The sequence below is a fragment of the Macaca fascicularis genome, chromosome 17 (genome assembly GCF_037993035.2).
Source record: "Macaca fascicularis isolate 582-1 chromosome 17, T2T-MFA8v1.1".
Taxonomy (NCBI): domain Eukaryota; kingdom Metazoa; phylum Chordata; class Mammalia; order Primates; family Cercopithecidae; genus Macaca; species Macaca fascicularis.
The window spans coordinates 70,394,800-70,413,107 of record NC_088391.1 but is presented as its reverse complement, the minus strand read 5'-3'; the positions used below and the strand labels follow the sequence as shown (position 1 = coordinate 70,413,107).

The following is an 18,308-nucleotide window of genomic DNA, read 5'->3' as shown; positions in this document are numbered from 1 at the left end:
TCCTTTGGCCTTTCCTGACTTTTATTATTATTGTTTTTTGGGGGGGTGATTTTTCTGGAGTGCATTTCCCCCACCTAACTAAATTCTAGTCATTCTTTAAAGAGTGAAAGTCTCTCTAACATCTCCCATGAAACCTCCAGATTTTTCTGTTATCCCCCCTCCTCCTTGGAATTTCTGTGCTGCTTAGTCTGTGCCACTAAATTTAGCAGTATCAAATACTTACTTTGATTAGGTTTATCCTCCTTGAAAATAAGTATTGCAGAAGAAAGAAACACTGGAAGTGTTTGAGGTGATAGATTTTGATTATTACATAATGTATGTTTGTATCAAAACATCACACTGTACCCCATAAATATGTACAATTCTGTCAATTAAAAGTAAAATAAAACTTAACACTAAGTTCAGCTATACTTAGTGTACTACTGAGCAATTCTAGAGACATACTCAGTTATATTTGGAGTCTGTGTAATGTAAGATTTGGACTTTTAAAATTGAAGTATGTACTGATAGCTTTTATAAAATTTTTGCAGTGTATTGTGAGTACAGATTTCTAGTTGATAATATAACTTTACTAATGGATAGACTAATATATATATATTATGCTAATGCAATAAACCACTAACTGAATTTTTATGGAGAAAAATTCATTTGTGGTAGCAAGCTATTTATGGGGAAAAATATTTTTGATAAATACTGTAAACAGCCTATTAAGGAAAACAGTAAGTATGTAACTTTTATTTGTCTTCAGTGAGTGTCTTTACAGAGAAACATTTTATTTTTGCTTATTTCTGTTGTTTCTGTTCCCCTAATCATTAGGGGGTTTGGGTCCAAAACACTTACAGGGCAGTGATTCAAAGAAGTCTTAGAAAGAATAGAAGAATGTCCCCCATCATCAAATATTAGTTGAAAGATTCTTTATTTAAAAAAAATGAAGGCAGGGGAAAACCCAAAGCTTGTATCTACACAGTATCCTATGTCATTATTAAAGTAAATGAATGCGCAAATGTAACATTTTATACCTTCCCTATCAACCACATGCAGTAAAACCTTTAGTGATTATTCTTTATTCTGAGACCCCATTTTCATGAGGGGGCTAGAAGAGATTAAAGTTAAAACGTAATTGCTGATGGTAAATACGAAGATTTGCAATAGGTATTTAGTTATTATGTGAATAGATTTAATAAATTGTGTTTGAGTGCCTCTGCTTACTAAAGAAATTCATGAAGAATAAAGGGCTACATCTGTATGTACTGTCCTGGTTAGTTTTTTTAACTGTTCAAATTATCTTGCTAAATGCCTTCTAAATTCTAAGAAGGTAAACTGAATAACCAATGGAATATTTGATCTTTTTTATCATATCAGCTTTAGATATCGAATTTATGATACAGGATGTTATTATTCTTTACTCATGTCTTTTGCAGTTTAAAAATATATCTTGGTCTCTTTGCTTGATGGTATATTAACATCTATACCATGGAACTTTTAAAAGGAAAATTGTCTGGTATAATTAAAAGAATATTGCATGTCATAGAGAAACTTCAGCTGTTGGTTTAGCAGCTGCCATTGTGTAGATGCTAAGCAAATCTTACTATGTTTCCTTGGATTTTTGAAATTTGGATTTGTTGTGTAACTTTGCTACTTTAAAGATTTAGAGGAATTTGGCCGGGCGCATGGCTCACACTTGTAAACCCAGCATTTTGGGAGGCCGAGGTAGGCGGATCACGAGGTCAGGAGTTCGAGACCAGCCTGGCCAATACAGTGAAACCCCGTCTCTTCTAAAAATAAAAAAATCAGGTGGGCCTGGTGGCGGGTGCCTATAATCCCAGCTACATGGGAGTCTGAGGCAGGAGAATCGCTCGAACCCAGGAGGCAGAGGTTGCAGTGAGCCGAGATGGCGCCACTGCACTCCAGCCTGGGCGACAGAGCTAGACTCTGTCTCAAAAAAAAAAAAGGAGGGATTTGTGATAGTTTTTTTTTTTTTTTTTTTCTTAACTGTTACTGACTTTTAAATTTTTTTAAATTAATGCATTGGCCTCTGTTGGGATTATCTCGATTATTTTTTTACAGGAAAATATGAAATTAATTTATTTGAATATATTAGCTTTGCTGAACTTTGTAGTAACTAGGCTATTTGTGTAGCAAAAATTCATTACTAGCTGTACATATTTTTTACTTTGATGTTTGTTAAAATATATCTCTGCAAGATTTTTAGTCTTTGTTTCTTTTAATCCCTTTGTCTATTCCACTTATATGTGGAATCTTAAAAAGTTGAACTCATAGAAGCAGAGAGTAGAATGGTGGTTACCAGGGGCTGAGGGCAGGGGATTGGGAAATGTTGATCAAAAGATATAAAACTTCAGTTAGAAGAAATAAAGAAATCTATAGTACAACATGGTGACTATAGTTAATAACAATGTGTTGCGTTCTTGAAAATTGCCAAGAAAGTAAATTTTAAGTGTTCTCACCACAGAAAAAAAGGTGAGGTAATACAAATGTTAATTAGCTTGACTTAGCCATTTTACAGTGTGTATATTTCAAACAGCATGTTGTACATGATAAATATACAGTCATCAACTTACAGTGATTTGACTAACGACTTTTCAATTTGATGATGCATTTATTACTTACAAGTTAAAAATGTATCTTCAACTTAAATGGGATTTCAACTTACAATGGATGTAGCCCCATCATAAGTTAAGGAACATCTCTATGCAGTTTTTGTCAATTAAAAGAATAAAATTTTGAAAGATACAAAAAAGGTAAGATAGATCAGTGCATTCAAACATACTTTGTATTCTTGGAATTTAAAAACTATTAATATCTAAAAGTATGTATAAATTTAACTTTAAATCAAAATCCCATTCTTCTCATCAGAATTCTCAGGCTTGGTACAGAACGCACATCTATGTGCTGCTTTAAGTGAATATCATAAACGAACATTCAGATTTACTGAACAGGTGACTATTTACTTACTATGAAGACTGACCATACAGTAACTGTATTAATACACTTCTTACACATAGTTCCTCAGATACCGTCTTTTGATTGCATTAAACCAAGGTATTTCTGCTTTAAAAACCTGTTGGAGCTATTTATTGTGAGTGTGGCTGTTAAACATCATAACTATATTTGTATGTAATGTCTACTTGGGCATTGGTTATTTAAAAATGATACTTGGATAACTTAATTTTACAAAACACTTTTTCCCCTTCCATTCTTATCTATGAAAAACAGCTGTTTTTCTCTTTCTTTACAATTCCCTGTAGTTATGACTGGTAATACTTTACATAGGAAATAAAATAAGGAGGTGTTAATGGATTGTAACCTCCCTCTCTTTAGGGAAAACTAAAGGTGTTAGTGCTATACATTTTAACAACACAGCATGTGATACTTTTCAACTTACTTTCTGAGTTCAGCATACCAAACCTGACAATATACTATAAAAAAGGAAAATTACAGACCAACATCTGTCATGAACATAGACACAAATATCCTAAACAAAATATTAGCAAATGCCCAGTGATACGTGAAATATATAATCAGTCATGGCCAAGTAGTATTTATTCCAGCAATTCAAGGTTGATTTACCATTGGAAAAATCAGTTTAATTGACATTAGTAGAATGAGGGAGGAAAAACCCTAGATGATTTACCTCAGTAGAAAAAGCGTTTGATAAAATCCGTTACTTAGTTACATTAAACACTCTGCAAAGGAGGAATAGAGAAAAACTGTTTAATTTGATGAAGGAAATCTGCAAAAAAAAGAAAAAAAAACTGCTACAGCTAACATAATATTCAATTGTCAAATATTGATTGTTTTTCCTTGAGGTTGGGAAAGACAAGGATGTCCATTCGCATCACTTTTATTTTTTTTTCAGTTTTGTACTGGAGAGACTCATGGGTACACTAAGAAAGGAAAATAGAATAAACCATATAAAGATTGGAAATAAACAAAACTGTTTGCTTGCAGATGACATGGTTGTAGATACAGAAAATCCAAAATAATTCACACACAGTTGAGATTAAGTGTAGTAAGATGTATAGAAGTAAATATGTAAAAATTACAGCACATATAGAAATGCATTTGGAAAATAGAGATGTGGTTGTTTGGAGAAGTCAGTGTGTGTGTTCTTAGGAATTGAAGTATCTTCTTTTCTGTTGGGCTTGTTACTTCCCTCCACTTATTTCATTTTTAATAGATTTTCTTCTTTTGAAAACACGTGTTTCTTACTATCCAAACTATCTGATCTCCAGAATCAAATAGATTCAAATAGTGAACAACACAGTTCATTGTTTATAAGTCACATTTTTACATTTTAACACCTCTGACATTGGGCTGTGTCTTATAATTGTTAGACACAGGTTATGACTGGCAACCTTTTTTTCTTTAGAAGGGGTACATAATGATAGTGTGTCTTGCAGTCACTGAATTGTAGGCTCAGTGAGTCACATTCGCGCATGTTCTAGGTTTACAGAGGGATGTTCCTAGATCATAAAAAGGAAATGGGAATGCTTCTAGGAATAAAGGAGTCTTATCATTGTCAGATACTTTTATTCACTTTGAACCAGCACTCCTTAGCCTGATACTACATGTTAAGAATGATTTGAAAAGAAGTATTCTCACTGAAACTGGAGATACTTGGTTAAATCAATTATATGGGTCTGTTTTGGGCTTCTCACTGCTTTTATTATGAAGATAATATAAAATAAAAACTGGAAAATAGAGTTACGATATTCATTGTTTCCCACTTAAATAATTAGGAATTTTTTTTTTTTTTTTTTTTTTTTTTGGCCACAACTTTTCAACTAATAGAATCCTCATGAAGAAAACAGTTTGTGAAACTTAATTAGACTCTGTTTTCAGCAGCTTATCCTGTGTTTCCCTACTAATACAGTTACTGTCTTATCTTTGTATAGTCATATGGTTTGGCGTTTTGTGCTGTGGTAAGGTAGCATGGAAGAAATTTTTCTCTAGAACTGCAAAGAAGGGTCACTGAAGTCTGACCACAAACAAAATCTTTGTTTAATTGGTCAGTTGTGGTGGCTCACACCTATAATCCCAACACTTTGGGAGACCAAGGCAGGAAGATTGCTTGAGCTCAGGAGTTTGAGACCAGCCTGGGCAACATGGCGAAACCCTGTCTCTACAAAAAATACAAAACATTAGCTGGGTGTGGTGGTGCGCGGCTGAGGTCCTAGCTACTTGGGAGGCTGAGGATCACTTGAGCCCATAAGGTGGAAGATTCATTGAGCCAAGGTCCGTGCCACTATGCTCCAGCCTGGGTGACAGAGTGAGACCCTGTCTCACAAGTATAATAATTGATCAAATTTTAATACACATCAAGTGTTGTTAAGAACCTTTATTTTTAAATGTCAGCTGTACTGTATGAAACTAGTAGTTATAGTATTTTAGGTTTTTATTTCATTTAGAGGCTGACACCTTCTTGAATACTTAGAATAGTGATTCGTGATGTTCCCTAATCAAATTTCATGATGAAAGCTTAGAAAGTAGTCTTCAGATTGCTACTTACCTGTTATAACCAGATGTTAATGTTTCAGTGGCTAAAAAATAGGGCCACTTTTCTCATTTATACTCTTAAACTTGATAGTTCTTTTAATCTTATTTAGGTCATGAACTCCTTTAAGACTTTAGAAACAGTTTTTCCTCAGAAAACTTGCAGTGTTCACACACATGCTTTGATGTTTAGTTTTATAGCGTTCGTAGATGGCCCTGCAGGGATCCCTAGGCTTCTTTTTAAGAACCAGTAACCAACCACCCCATGGAACTTAAACTGTTTTGCTTTTGAAGGGTAAAAAAGGTACCCAATCCTTTTTTTTTTTTGAGCTGACCATTGTGTAGGAAAGGTTGTCCACTCTGACCTGTAGTCATTTCAGTCTAGTTTAGTGCAGAAATGGTTTTTTGAGTACTTATCCTGTGCCCTGGGCACTGTTTGTAGCACTGAACCAAGTTAAAAAACAAGCAAAATCTCTGCCATCTTGGAATGAAGTTTTGGGTTGGTAAGGACTTTAGACACCATCATGTTCATCTTCCTTATTTTATAGATGAGCAAACTGAGGCCCAAAATGGTACTTGATCTTACCCGTGGTCTCATAATTAGTTGGTGACAAGACTTAGGTACTGGAAGATGCACAGAAGAGAAAGGCATAGTCTTTATGTTAATGCCCTTACAATGTAGATGGGGAAAAGACACATTAATTAATATATTATCAGGTCGTTTTTTTACTAAATCGCTAACACTAACTAAAAATAGCTAATAGCATTTTTACCTAATAGCCAAAGGAATAAAATTTCATGTGAAGACCTGGGTAGAAGAGAGAAATGATTCAGGCTTTGTAGAGGTCTTGATTTTGTTAGGCTGATTCTAAGCTGGGTTTTGGGGAATAAGGTCAGTTCAAGCTGAAGGAACATTGCTACCAAAGGAATGGAGAATGAATGCAATAGGGTATGTTTCAGAACTGGAGATTGCAAATGATCATGTTAAATTGAGGGACAGCAACCAGTTTCCTCCTGTGCCATGCTCTTGAGTGTGGTTTTTGCTTTCGTCACTAAAAATATTAGTAAATATATTCAACAACTAATACTTTCTCAGTGATACAGTAATAGCAGTGTTTTTGACATTTTTATGTTTTTCTTTATTTTTTTTTCTATAGGTATTTGGTGTTAATATTTTTTAAATGTTAGAGCTTATTTATACTCTGCCTTTCAAATCACCAAATATGATTTCATTTTTATAAGTATAAAATACGTTTAGTTCAGTGTGTTTTGAAGCTGAAGTTTGACAGTAGTGCTTTAAAGTTGAGTTTTATAGAAAATAGGATATCATGAATGGCTGATACATATTTTTAAAAGTTAAATTTGTATTGGTAGGTGTTGTCTACATCTACTGGCCTAACAAAAACAGTTTATAATCCAGCTGCTTTGAAGGCTGCACAAAAAACCTTACTTGTTTCCACCTCTGCAGTTGATAATAATGAAGCACAGAAAAAAAAACAGGTAAGTACAACTGGTATAGTATAAAAAATTTTTGCATATAAGAAAAGTTTTGTTTGTGTATGTGTTTTTTCAGTGCTTATTGCAAAATAAGACTAAAAGGGTGTTTGTTGGCTGCCACTGAACCTTTATTTTCCATAGTATAGCAGTAAATAAACATTTTTTCTTTGAAAGAAAGGTTCCCGTGATTAATCTTTGAAACTTGCATACATATTTTAAGTTTTACATAGAAAAGGCTTGCATATAATTTTTGTTGACAGGCTTCTGCGATTACAACCATTTCTCTTCTCTTGAATAGTATTGTTTATCCTTAGTAATATTCTAATGATATTTTTGATCCCTGATTCTAGGAGGCATTGAAACTTCAGCAGGATGTAAGGAAAAGGAAACAAGAAATTTTAGAAAAGCACATTGAAACACAGAAGGTAAAATATTAGAGTTAGATTTGGCAAAATTGCAAATGTTATAATTTGGAGTGAACTTAATGTTATACTGCATAGTCATAAAAAGATTTGCTGTAATTGGTAATGGTAAAACAAATATTTGTCAATGATAATATTGGAGATGAAGAGCATACATCAAATGGTGGGTATACTTATACTTTAACTGGTACTATAGTTATCAACATAAAATGAAATTAAGGTGTTTATTCAGCTGTGTTGCTGCACAGTAGTTTGTTCAACAGATAATTAAATGGAACTTTTTTTCTCAGTATTGATATGTACCTTTCTTTACTCGCTTAGGATCCTCTAGTCCTGTGTTGTTTAGTATAGCAGTTAGTAACCACATCTGACTGTTGATAGCTACATCTGACTGTTGAGCATTTGGAATGTCTCTAGTCCAAACTGAGATGTGCTATAAATGTAAAATATACACTAGATCTCAAAAGGTAGTACAAAGAAAAAAGTAAAACATCACAATTGTTGAAATGTCACATTTTGGATATATTAGGTTAAGCAAAATATTTTATTTAATTAATTGTATTTGTTTCTTTTTATGTTTTTAATGTGACTGCTAGAAAATTAACAATGACTTATGTGATTTGCATTCTTTTGGACCATGTTACTCTAATTTATAACATTTAATTAGTCTCAGTTCTTGATTATGTCTAGTAATGAAGGTTAGTAGTATGACATTTCAAAATGTTGAAAATACAGAAACTGCATTTTGATTTGAAATGTATATCTTTTCTAATTTAAAGTTGGATGTACTTAAGAGAAATCACAGTACTTTACAAAACCAAAAACTGAAGCCATCCTAATTCAGGAAACCTACAATAATCATGTGGCTTCTTTTACCCCATATTATCTTGCTTATCTTATTGTTTCCTGTTCATGTTGGGAATATCATTCTCAGGTGAAAAAGTAATTAAACATTCATTTTTTCTAATATCTCATTGTATGAAAGAAACCATAAAGCTTTTTCTCTCGTTCTTTCTGGGCTGGAGATGACATTGATAGTGGGAATACTTAGAGGTGGTAACATCAACAAATGAATTAGAAAGTAAAATTGTTAATATATTTTTCAAAAATGATAATTTTTCAGTGATAGAATTGAGTTTCTTCTGGTTGTGTGCTTTGAACTTATGTTCTGAGAGACCCGAATAGTAACAGTTCTTCACAAATTTAACCAAGAGTAAAACTTTAATTGAGATACAGTTAGCATCACTGAATCTGCTATTCTGCTATCTTTAGATAATTAGTCATGGTTAGCCTTCTCACAAATGCATAAACTAAAAAAAGTAGTAATATTTATTTTTAAACTTACTTTGCAGTGTTTGTTTTGTTAATGATAGTAGGAGTAATTAGCTTTATTTTTCTCTTTTTAAAAATTTGGCAGATGTTAATTTCAAAACTGGAGAAAAACAAAACAATGAAGTCTGAAGATAAAGCAGAAATAATGAAAACTTTAGAGGTTTTGACAAAAAATATTACCAAGTTGAAAGATGAGGTCAAAGCTGCTTCTCCTGGGCGCTGTCTTCCAAAAAGTATAAAAACCAAGACTCAGGTATTTTAATTTGTATTGTTGTTCATATTACTACTTACTAAAGAGTATTAGACACTACATTTTTAAGATTCAGTTTTTCTTGTAGGTAATATCTTATGTTCAAAATCTGACCATTGTATGTACCATTCTCCCCCTGCCATAAATTAAAAAGTATGAACAAGTAAAATCTACTAATTTTTTAAATTCTGTGGAGTTATAGTTGGAAAGTCAGTAATTAGAAAAATAGTCATGGGTAATCTTGAAAAGGCAGCTTGAGGACAAAGTGATATAGGTACTTGACTGCTTGACTGAGAGTTTGAGTTTTATATAGTAGTAGTTGGTGATATAGAGGGTTAATAATAGAAAAGTATTAATAACATTCTGACAACACTGTCCACAGTGGGTTGAAAGGGGAAAATTCAGGTAGATCAACCTATTAGATACAAATAAGTGAGCAAGATAGTTTTAGATGGTAATAAGTGATTAAGAAAACACAGAGTTATACAGTGTTTATACTTGGTGTGTCTGTATGTATGTATATATGTATAAAGTCATGACTCCAGTTGATATTTTAAATTCAAACCCAACACCACGTGGTTCTTCCTTATTTCATATTTTATTTATATTCCCATAATGACAACTTGGTTTCACTAATATCAATATATTATTATTAAACACAGTACTATAATACATTCAAAGTAGTACCAAAATTGCTACAACAATACCGCTCCCAACAGCCAACTAAATATAAAATTCAAAATTTATTTACGTTCTTTAAAGCCTAGGTGTATTCCACTAAAGGTGTGAAGTCAGAACAATGGTCTAAAATTACTTTTGTCCCCCTTTTGTGTAGTTGCTAATTTGATAAAGTTAAATCTATTTGCATTTGTATTCAGTTTTGGATCCTCTCTTTCTGGCCCCAGTTCTTGCAGATTATATTTTATTTTTTGAACAAATGAAACAATTCTCATGGTTCAAAAGAAAAACTATGTAAAAAGGAATACATAAAAGACCCCTTTCCCTTTGATTCCTGGCACTCTGTCCTCACCCCTTATAGGTCACCAGTATCATTAGTTCTGTTTTATCCTAGATTTTCTTTTTGCAAATGTATATATGTAGATAGGTATGTTTTCTACACCAGTATCATTAGTTCTGTTTTATCCTAGATTTTCTTTTTGCAAATGTATATATGTAGATAGGTATGTTTTCTACATAAAAACATACTCCGTTATGCTCATTAGCGCCTTGGTTTTTTAGGGTTTGTTACTTACTTTTCCTTTCAGTTATTTCCTTTAAATTACCCCATATCAGTCTACATAAATCTCCTTCTGGCTGCTATATGGAAAATGAATTATAGGAAAATCAGTGAAAGTAGCAACAAGTTAGGAAGCTGTTGCAGTATTGTGGAGGTGTGGAGTATTTTGGCTTGTACTAGAGTGATTATACTGGAGATAGAAATATATGGATTAAATAGGACTGTGTAAAAGTTATTATAAAAAGGTTTGTATCAGTACAGGATAATAATTACTGTCACCTAAAATATTAATTACTATTTTTTAGATGCAGAAGGAATTACTTGACACAGAACTGGATTTATATAAGAAGATGCAGGCTGGAGAAGAAGTCACTGAACTTAGGAGAAAGTATACAGAATTACAGCTGGAAGTATGTTTAATCACAACTACACAGTAGGCTTGAAAGAAGCAAATGCAGTTGTAGTGGTCAATTTAAAAATATATTCCCTTCCCTTCATTCTCATTAGTAATTGTTGGTAATCCCTGGCATATATATTGAGATGTTAATATAGGAAAGAGGGAAGAGGTCAACAGATTTTTCAGAGCTGCTAGGTAAAATCTTACTTAATGAGGAGTGGCAGTAATTCAGCCTATATCCCCAAGTTCCTCCATTTCTAATGAATTTTATTTCTTTTCTATTTTTGTTCTGTCCTCCCTGGAATAGAAACCTTATAATAAAGGCTTTTCAGGTATTCTTATGGAGATATTCTTTGCATATAAATTGAGTTGCTGTATGACAGTTTTAGTTGGAGAACTATATTGAGAACTATTTTGAAGAATATGTTTACTTGAGTTTTGCCTATAGATGGTGCTGTGGATGTTTAGAAAAGAGAAATAAACTGCTTTCTTGTAATTTAGTTAGATGGTTATTTATATAAGAAACAACTCCTGGTGAAATTAATTCCTGTTATATGACATGAGAATTTTTGAATAGCAAGACGATGTTCAAAATTTGGAACTGTATTTTGAAATAGACATTGACGTCATTAATACAGTTGGCACATGTCTATATTGTGGTTTGATACAGGAATTTAAGATTTTTATACTTTAGATTATTTAGCTTTGTCTGAGATTAATGCTTTTTTCTGAATTTGTTGGCAACTTGATCATTTTTTGGACATGGTAGAAATCTATTTTGAATACTATCATCCAGGTATTAAAGACTTAACTTTTAGTAGCTACCAGACTTGCCTTAAAGCTCTGTCTTCTCTGAAAGTCATAGGAAGCCATAGGATGTTGTCCTAAATGTGTATACCTTTGTATTCTCTGGAAACTTGAAGTGGTTGCATGTGTGTCCTGCCCAATATTTTTTGGGGGAAAAAAAAGGTTTGAAAAATATTTTTTTTTATGTTAACAGAGAAATTGTGTTTTTCCCATTGTAGCAATTTTATGCCAGTGTTGGTGGAATCTTTGAAACAAAATATCATTTTCAAAATTCTGGCCCATAATTTAAACAAATAATAGCATTAACAAAATTCCTTATTATTCTGTGTTTTGCTTTTTTATTATAACATAGCTAAACACTGAATGACATTCTCTGTTTTTCCTTTATCATGGCTTATGTTTAGTTTTCAGTAATTATTAGTTTTATGCAGTAATGCAGTACTTCCCAGAGTGTGTTCGTTCACCACAGTAATTCCATTAGTTGTTAATAGAAAACTAGTGAAAAAGGTTCTTAGGCTAAATAATATAACCTTAGAACAGGTTGTATTGGATGTGCGTTTTTACTGTGGGGTTTCTTAGAGGCTTTTAATTTCTGAATCTCTAAAAATACATATTAAGTATTCAGTGTTACTCAAATTTATTTGTCCAGGGACCCCCCTTTTCAAGGAGCATTTTGAGGCATTAATATTCCTCAGAGCATACTTTTGTATATACTGTTCTATTACTAATATTAATCCTTGACCTTTAAAATTTATTATTATGTATTATTTTGTTATACTGACAAATGAAGAATTATATATATGATAATCCAAAATGTTTTGATATATGTATAAGTTGTGAAGTGATTATATCAAGCCAACATGTCCATCACCCCACATACTTGTGATTTTTTGATGAAAATTGAACATTTAAAATCTGCTGTCTCAGCAATTTTCAATTATACAATAATTATTATTAACTGTAGTCACCAACCAGTGCTGTACAATAGATCTCTAGAACTTACTCTTCCTATCTGACTGAAATGTTGTATACTTTGACCAACATCTCTCCATTCTTCGTGCCCCCACAGCCGCTAGTACCCACCATTCTGCTGTCTGCTTCTATGAGTTTCATCATTTTAGATTCCATGTATAAGTGAGATCATACAGTATTTGTCTTTCTTTGCCTGGCTTATTTCACTTAGCATTATTATTTGGATATTAGATGATTATTTTAGCTAATGTTAAGATTAACTGTCTTGAGATGAAGAAACTGAAATACTTATACTAGCAGAGATTTGGCAGCTGTGCCAGCTTCACACTTCCATTGGGTATCTCACATCTAAGACTCAACATCTTCAGAGTTTTGCTTATCTTGCTCCTACACCCCATCTGTACAGTTAAGCAAACCAGAAATCTGGCAGTCTTAATTCATTTCCCCTTTCCTTCAGCGTCTATATCTAATTAATTATCAAATTTTACATATGTTACTCCTAAATGTATCTTAAATGCGTTTACTTCTATCTCCATTGCCACTACTGTAGTCCAGACTTCCTTCTTGCGGTCTTTCGTAGTGGCATACTGAATGGTTTCCCAGCTTCTTTTCTTCCTTCTACTCTGTTCTTAAAACTCTAGCCAGAATATCCTCTTCAACACTGATTTGGTTACATCACTCTTTTACTGCTTAAAATCTTTTAATTTATTTTCATGGCTCTTGGGATAAAACTCAAAATCCTTGACATGATCCGTAAAGTTACGTGTAATCTGACTCTGCCTGTCTCCAGGCTTATCTCCCCATCCAACTACACTGAATTATATTCATTCTTTGGGAAATTACATTTCTTTCAGTGTTGGTGCTTTTTTTTCATGCCGTAACCCCTACCTCATTCTTACCTTTTTCTTTGCTCCTCCTTTGATTCATTGAACAAGTATTAAATACAATCCACCAGCTACTGCTGGGAATAAAGCAGAGAATAAAATGGAAAAAAAAATAGTTTCAGGGGACATACATTCTAGTGGGTTATTCACTGCAAATCTTTGAAGTTCTTTTTAAATCTTAAAGCATTTCTTCACTTTTTGAGTCACTTCTCATTAATACAATTAAATAACTTAGTTGTTCATGTTGTTTTTTGAGATGGAGTCTTGCTCTGTCGCCCAGGCTGGAGTGCAGTGGCGCGATCTCGGCTCACCGCAACCTCCGCCTCCCGCGTTCAAGTGATTCTCCTGCTTCAGCCTCCCGAGTAGCTGGGACTACAGGCACTGAGCCTGGCTAATTTTCAGTATTTTTTGTAGAGATGGGGTTTTCCCATGTTGGTCAGGCTGGTCTTGAACTTGTGGCCTCAGTGGATCTGCGTGCCTCGGCCTCCTAAAGTTTTGGGATTACAGGCATGAGCCACCGCACCCGGCCATAACTTAGTTGTTTAATGCTTCTTTACACTTAGGATTTGAGTTTTTTGAGAGTAAAGACTTGTACACAGAAAGTGCACATTAAGTATTTGTGGAATGAAGGAATGGTGTGCTGTCATCATACAGAATAATGTGGTAGAATATCAATATGTTACAATGGTTCTATAATGATAGAGATAAGTAATTAAAATTATTTGAGATAACTGTACCTATTGAAGTCAACTGGCAAACAAATAGAAACATTGTATTTGAAAATCATAACTGGAAAAAATATTTATTGTGAATGTAGGTATTATTTATCTGTTGATTAGCCTGACTTCTGTAGTAACATTTAACACTGTATACTTGGAAATCAGGAGTTGCTGATCTTTTGGTGATATATCCTGATATCTTAGAGAGCAAGAACTTAGAAAAAGGCACAGTTAGTAATTCCAAGGCCTCAGTGTTATTTTTTTGTTTCAATTTACTAGCCACCTACGTTTACTTTCACCAAACTAAAATCCCGATTTAAATTATGTGATCCTTCTATAGAGCATTTGAATACATTGTCAAATTGCATCAAAGTTTTATTTATCTGCCAGAGTGTAATGCTTGGCTTGTGTTAGTAATCGCAGCATTGTTTAACCTGTGTGTCTGATCTCTTCTAGGCTGCCAAGCGAGGGATTCTTTCATCTGGTCGGGGCAGAGGAATTCATTCAAGAGGTCGAGGTGCAGTTCATGGCCGAGGCAGGGGGCGAGGGCGAGGACGAGGTGTGCCTGGTCATGCTGTGGTGGATCACCGTCCCAGGGCATTGGAGATTTCTGCATTTACAGAGAGCGATAGAGAAGATCTTCTTCCTCATTTTGCGGTACTTTCTTACTGCTCAACAAAACAAATACTGATAATCATCACTGGGGATAGTAGACATATTTAAAGAGGATGTTATGAAAAGGACATAAGTAATTCCAACTCGTTAATCTGAACAAAGCGTTTGAATAATCTTTAATTTTTTTGTTAATTTAAAAACAAACTGTAGGATTTGTGTAATTATCTAGAAGAGACATTACTATTCTTACACTTAGTAGGCCATGAAGTATTGTGAAGTGAACAATATAAACTTTATTATTTCAGAGAGGGAAGACTTGTAGTTTAGTTTTATTTGATATTTACTTTTAAAGAAAAAGTTAACATATTGCATGGGCCATCCAGATTTTTAAAAATTAAAATAGGGTTTGTATTTGTTAAAAATGTATTCTTGATCTAGCTGACCCAGTATTGAAACAAGATAAAATTTTGACCTATGATCTAGAAGTTGCCTTAGTCTGTGTCAGGGTGTAATGCAAAAGACTTTATCTAATGGTAATAGATTGACCTACAAGAAGGGAGAATGGGATTCTAGTCTCTGTTAATCCATTATTTAACTGGACTTCCTGGGATTTATTAGGCTCGTGTTCAAAATGAAGATTATACCTGCTGAATGACCCTTTCATCCCAAATGCTGTGATTCTTAGTGGTATCCCAGAGGTTGGTTACTAAGCATCAGTTTTACCCTCAGCATTATATTTAATAGTAGTTGCTCTGGAGATATGAAGGAAATAATCAGTTATTTATCCTCAAGGCTTTTAAATATATCAGTTTAACACAGAGTAAACTACAGACATAATTTATAATGAAATTATAATTTATTAAGCACTATGAGTACTTTAGTAACTTAGAGAAGTATCACACTGGCATATGATGGAAAAAACAATAAAGGAAAGTTTCATGAAGTAGTAAAACTGTAGTTTAGATCTTAAAGAATAGGTAAGCTAGTAGGTAGGTACATAAATGATTTAACCTTTTGAAAATTCAGACTTAGGTGTTATTGGAGGCTTGCAGCAGTTACAGATATTTTGTCGGGACATAAGCAGATATTGACAGAAATGGTTTATGTTTAAGAAATAACCAAAATGATTAGTATTTAAGAATGAGAAATCTAAAGTCCTGTTCTTGATGGATTTGAAGGGATAAAGAAAGGAATTAGAGAACTAGAAAGGAGCTTGGAGATAAATCTTGCCCAACTCTTCCCTGCTGTGTACCCCACTTCCACACCTTCCACAAGAGAAAGGAGATCCAGATAATTTGTATGTTGTGTATAGTTTTACAACTAATCAGGAAACTAACGACGAATGTGCTAAAATAATCCAAACAGACAAAGTGAGTTTGTTGTGAGTATGTTTTGGTGAGACTAAAGTTCTTTTGGCTGGAGAAGTATTCAGAGCCTCTGAATAAAAATTCTGACATGCATTTGGACATTCAAATTTCACTCCAAAGTTCACATTTAAATTATTAGTCTTAAGTTTAGTTGAAGTTTAGCTTCTTTCTCTCAACCTATAATTTGAACACATGGTGGATGTCAAAGAAAAAAATTGACATTATTTAATATCTGTAATATTAAAGGGCCATTAACTATTACAAATTGTGATTAACAAAAATGCTGTATATTCCAGTACCAGTAGTAATAGTAATAAATATTATAACTGAAAACCTGTAGAATACTTACTTTGTGTCAGGTATGCCCTCTGAGTGCCTTATGATAATTCATTATGAGTTATTTGGATAACCCTGAGAGGTAGATACCTTTATTATGCCCATTTTAGAGATGAAGAAAATGATGCATGATGAGGTTAAGTAACTTGTTTACACAGCTAATAACTGGCAGAGCTAGAATCTTAGTGGCTCTAGGACATTCTCTTTACTGTGCTCTCCAGAACATTTTTATGATATGTGTGGATCTAAGGAGATTAGTTATAAACTTTGGGGGTGTAAGAAGGAAGATATTGGTAATGATATATAAAGGACTAGAATTTTGTGGGATAAAGGTTGCTGTTTGTAGAAAAATCCTCCCACACATGAGGGAAAAAATCCAACAAACCACAAACAGGAATAATATAATGTTTTTAGTGTTTAAATGTTCTAAACAAGTATAAAGTACAGTGGAGTGTGTAGTAAGCAAAACCATGGTCAGTTAGAATGTTAAACTTTTGAATCAAGAGAACCGTAATCTCGTCCCAGTAATTAACAATTAACTTTGAGGAAGTTAACTTAAATTTTCTTTTTCTTTCTTTCACCATTTGTTGGGAATGATACCAAAAACTCATAGAAATTCTGAGGATTCAGTATGTTGCTTAAGAAAGAGTTTATCTTGGGATTGGTTTAATGAGTATAAGAGGAAAGTTAGCAAGAAAGCTCAGGCTTTGACCATTATTTCCTTCATTTAAAGCATACTTCAGTCGAGTATAAGTCTTATTAATTCTGGGAAATGTGAATTGTGAGTAAGATTGGAATATAGGACCACCTTTTATCTTATAATATCAAACACTAAAATAAGTTGCTCACTATACTTTTCTGTTAACCATTATGAATTGGTATATATTATGGGTTATATTTATTAGTATTTTAATGTTTTTTAATACCATTAGGATTTTTGGATATTTCAAAATATTTATTTGGAGGAAATACTTTTTTTTTAATTTAAAGCAATATGGTGAAATTGAAGATTGTCAGATTGATGATTCTTCACTTCATGCAGTAATTACATTCAAGACAAGAGCAGAAGCTGAAGCAGTAAGTTTTCAAAATAATTTATCAATTCAGATTTAAATGATTTATAAGTATTACTTTTAAGTTTTAATATAAATGAATTGTTTTTAACTTACTAGATAATATGCTTTGATAATAGGTAGAACACCTGAAGTGGAATTCATGCCCTCAAAGAATGTCCTAATGCAGTTAAGCAATTCTGTGTATAACGTAATACAATTAAAATACGTATTTAGTCACCAAGTGGAATGTCAAATTGTGTTGTCATGAGATACCAGGGATTCTCCTTTCTTTCTTTTTCATAGTAGATAGGGCCACCCCACTACCCATTATTCTTTTTTTTCAGCTGACCCAAAACAGGATCTGCTTTGGCCGAATGAGTGGTGAGGGATAAGGTACAAGCAGTTCTAATGTCTACCCATCTTAACCATTCCTCATCTGCTGCTTTCTGGTCTCATCAGGGTGAACTCTAAAAGAAGTGTCCCTAGTTCAGCTTAGCCCCAACTAGACTTCTGTGACTTTTTGCCTAAGACATGGTATATACCTCTAACTTTGAGGGTACTTTTAGTAAGGTTACCTTAAACCATCAATCTTGAATTGTCTTTCCAAGGACTGACTGGAATATATGCAACCTTGTCTTTCATTTGGGTTCCAAAGATTTAAAAAAAGGAAAATGGGAGTGAGGTGTGGGGGATTCATAGGAGCCTTTTTTGCCCTGTGTGTTCTTTCTTCAGGAATTATAGAGAAGACAATGTCACTGTTTTGTCCTTGCCATTGTTTCAGGGATGAAATAGTTTTCCAAATGAAAGAGTGGGATGCTTTTCACAAGTTTTAAATTGATTGCAACTTAAATAAGTTTTGAAAAAACCTCTAAATTTATTTATCCTCTTTGTAGTGAATGTTCTC

General features: G+C 33.3%; 1 protein-coding gene across 50 annotated transcripts in view; it reads left to right on the top strand.

The window, feature by feature from the left end:
• RBM26 (RNA binding motif protein 26) overlaps positions 1–18,308 on the top strand; it is a 95,131-nt gene that overhangs the window by 54,585 nt on the left and 22,238 nt on the right. For all 50 annotated transcript variants that reach the window (XM_074021254.1, XM_074021252.1, XM_074021251.1 and 47 more), the window contains 6 exons: positions 6,889–7,014; positions 7,362–7,436; positions 8,851–9,018; positions 10,558–10,662; positions 14,488–14,688; positions 17,340–17,426. In XM_074021254.1, coding sequence (XP_073877355.1) covers positions 6,889–7,014; positions 7,362–7,436; positions 8,851–9,018; positions 10,558–10,662; positions 14,488–14,688; positions 17,340–17,426 — 762 coding nt within the window. The remainder of the gene's footprint in view (positions 1–6,888; positions 7,015–7,361; positions 7,437–8,850; positions 9,019–10,557; positions 10,663–14,487; positions 14,689–17,339; positions 17,427–18,308) is intronic.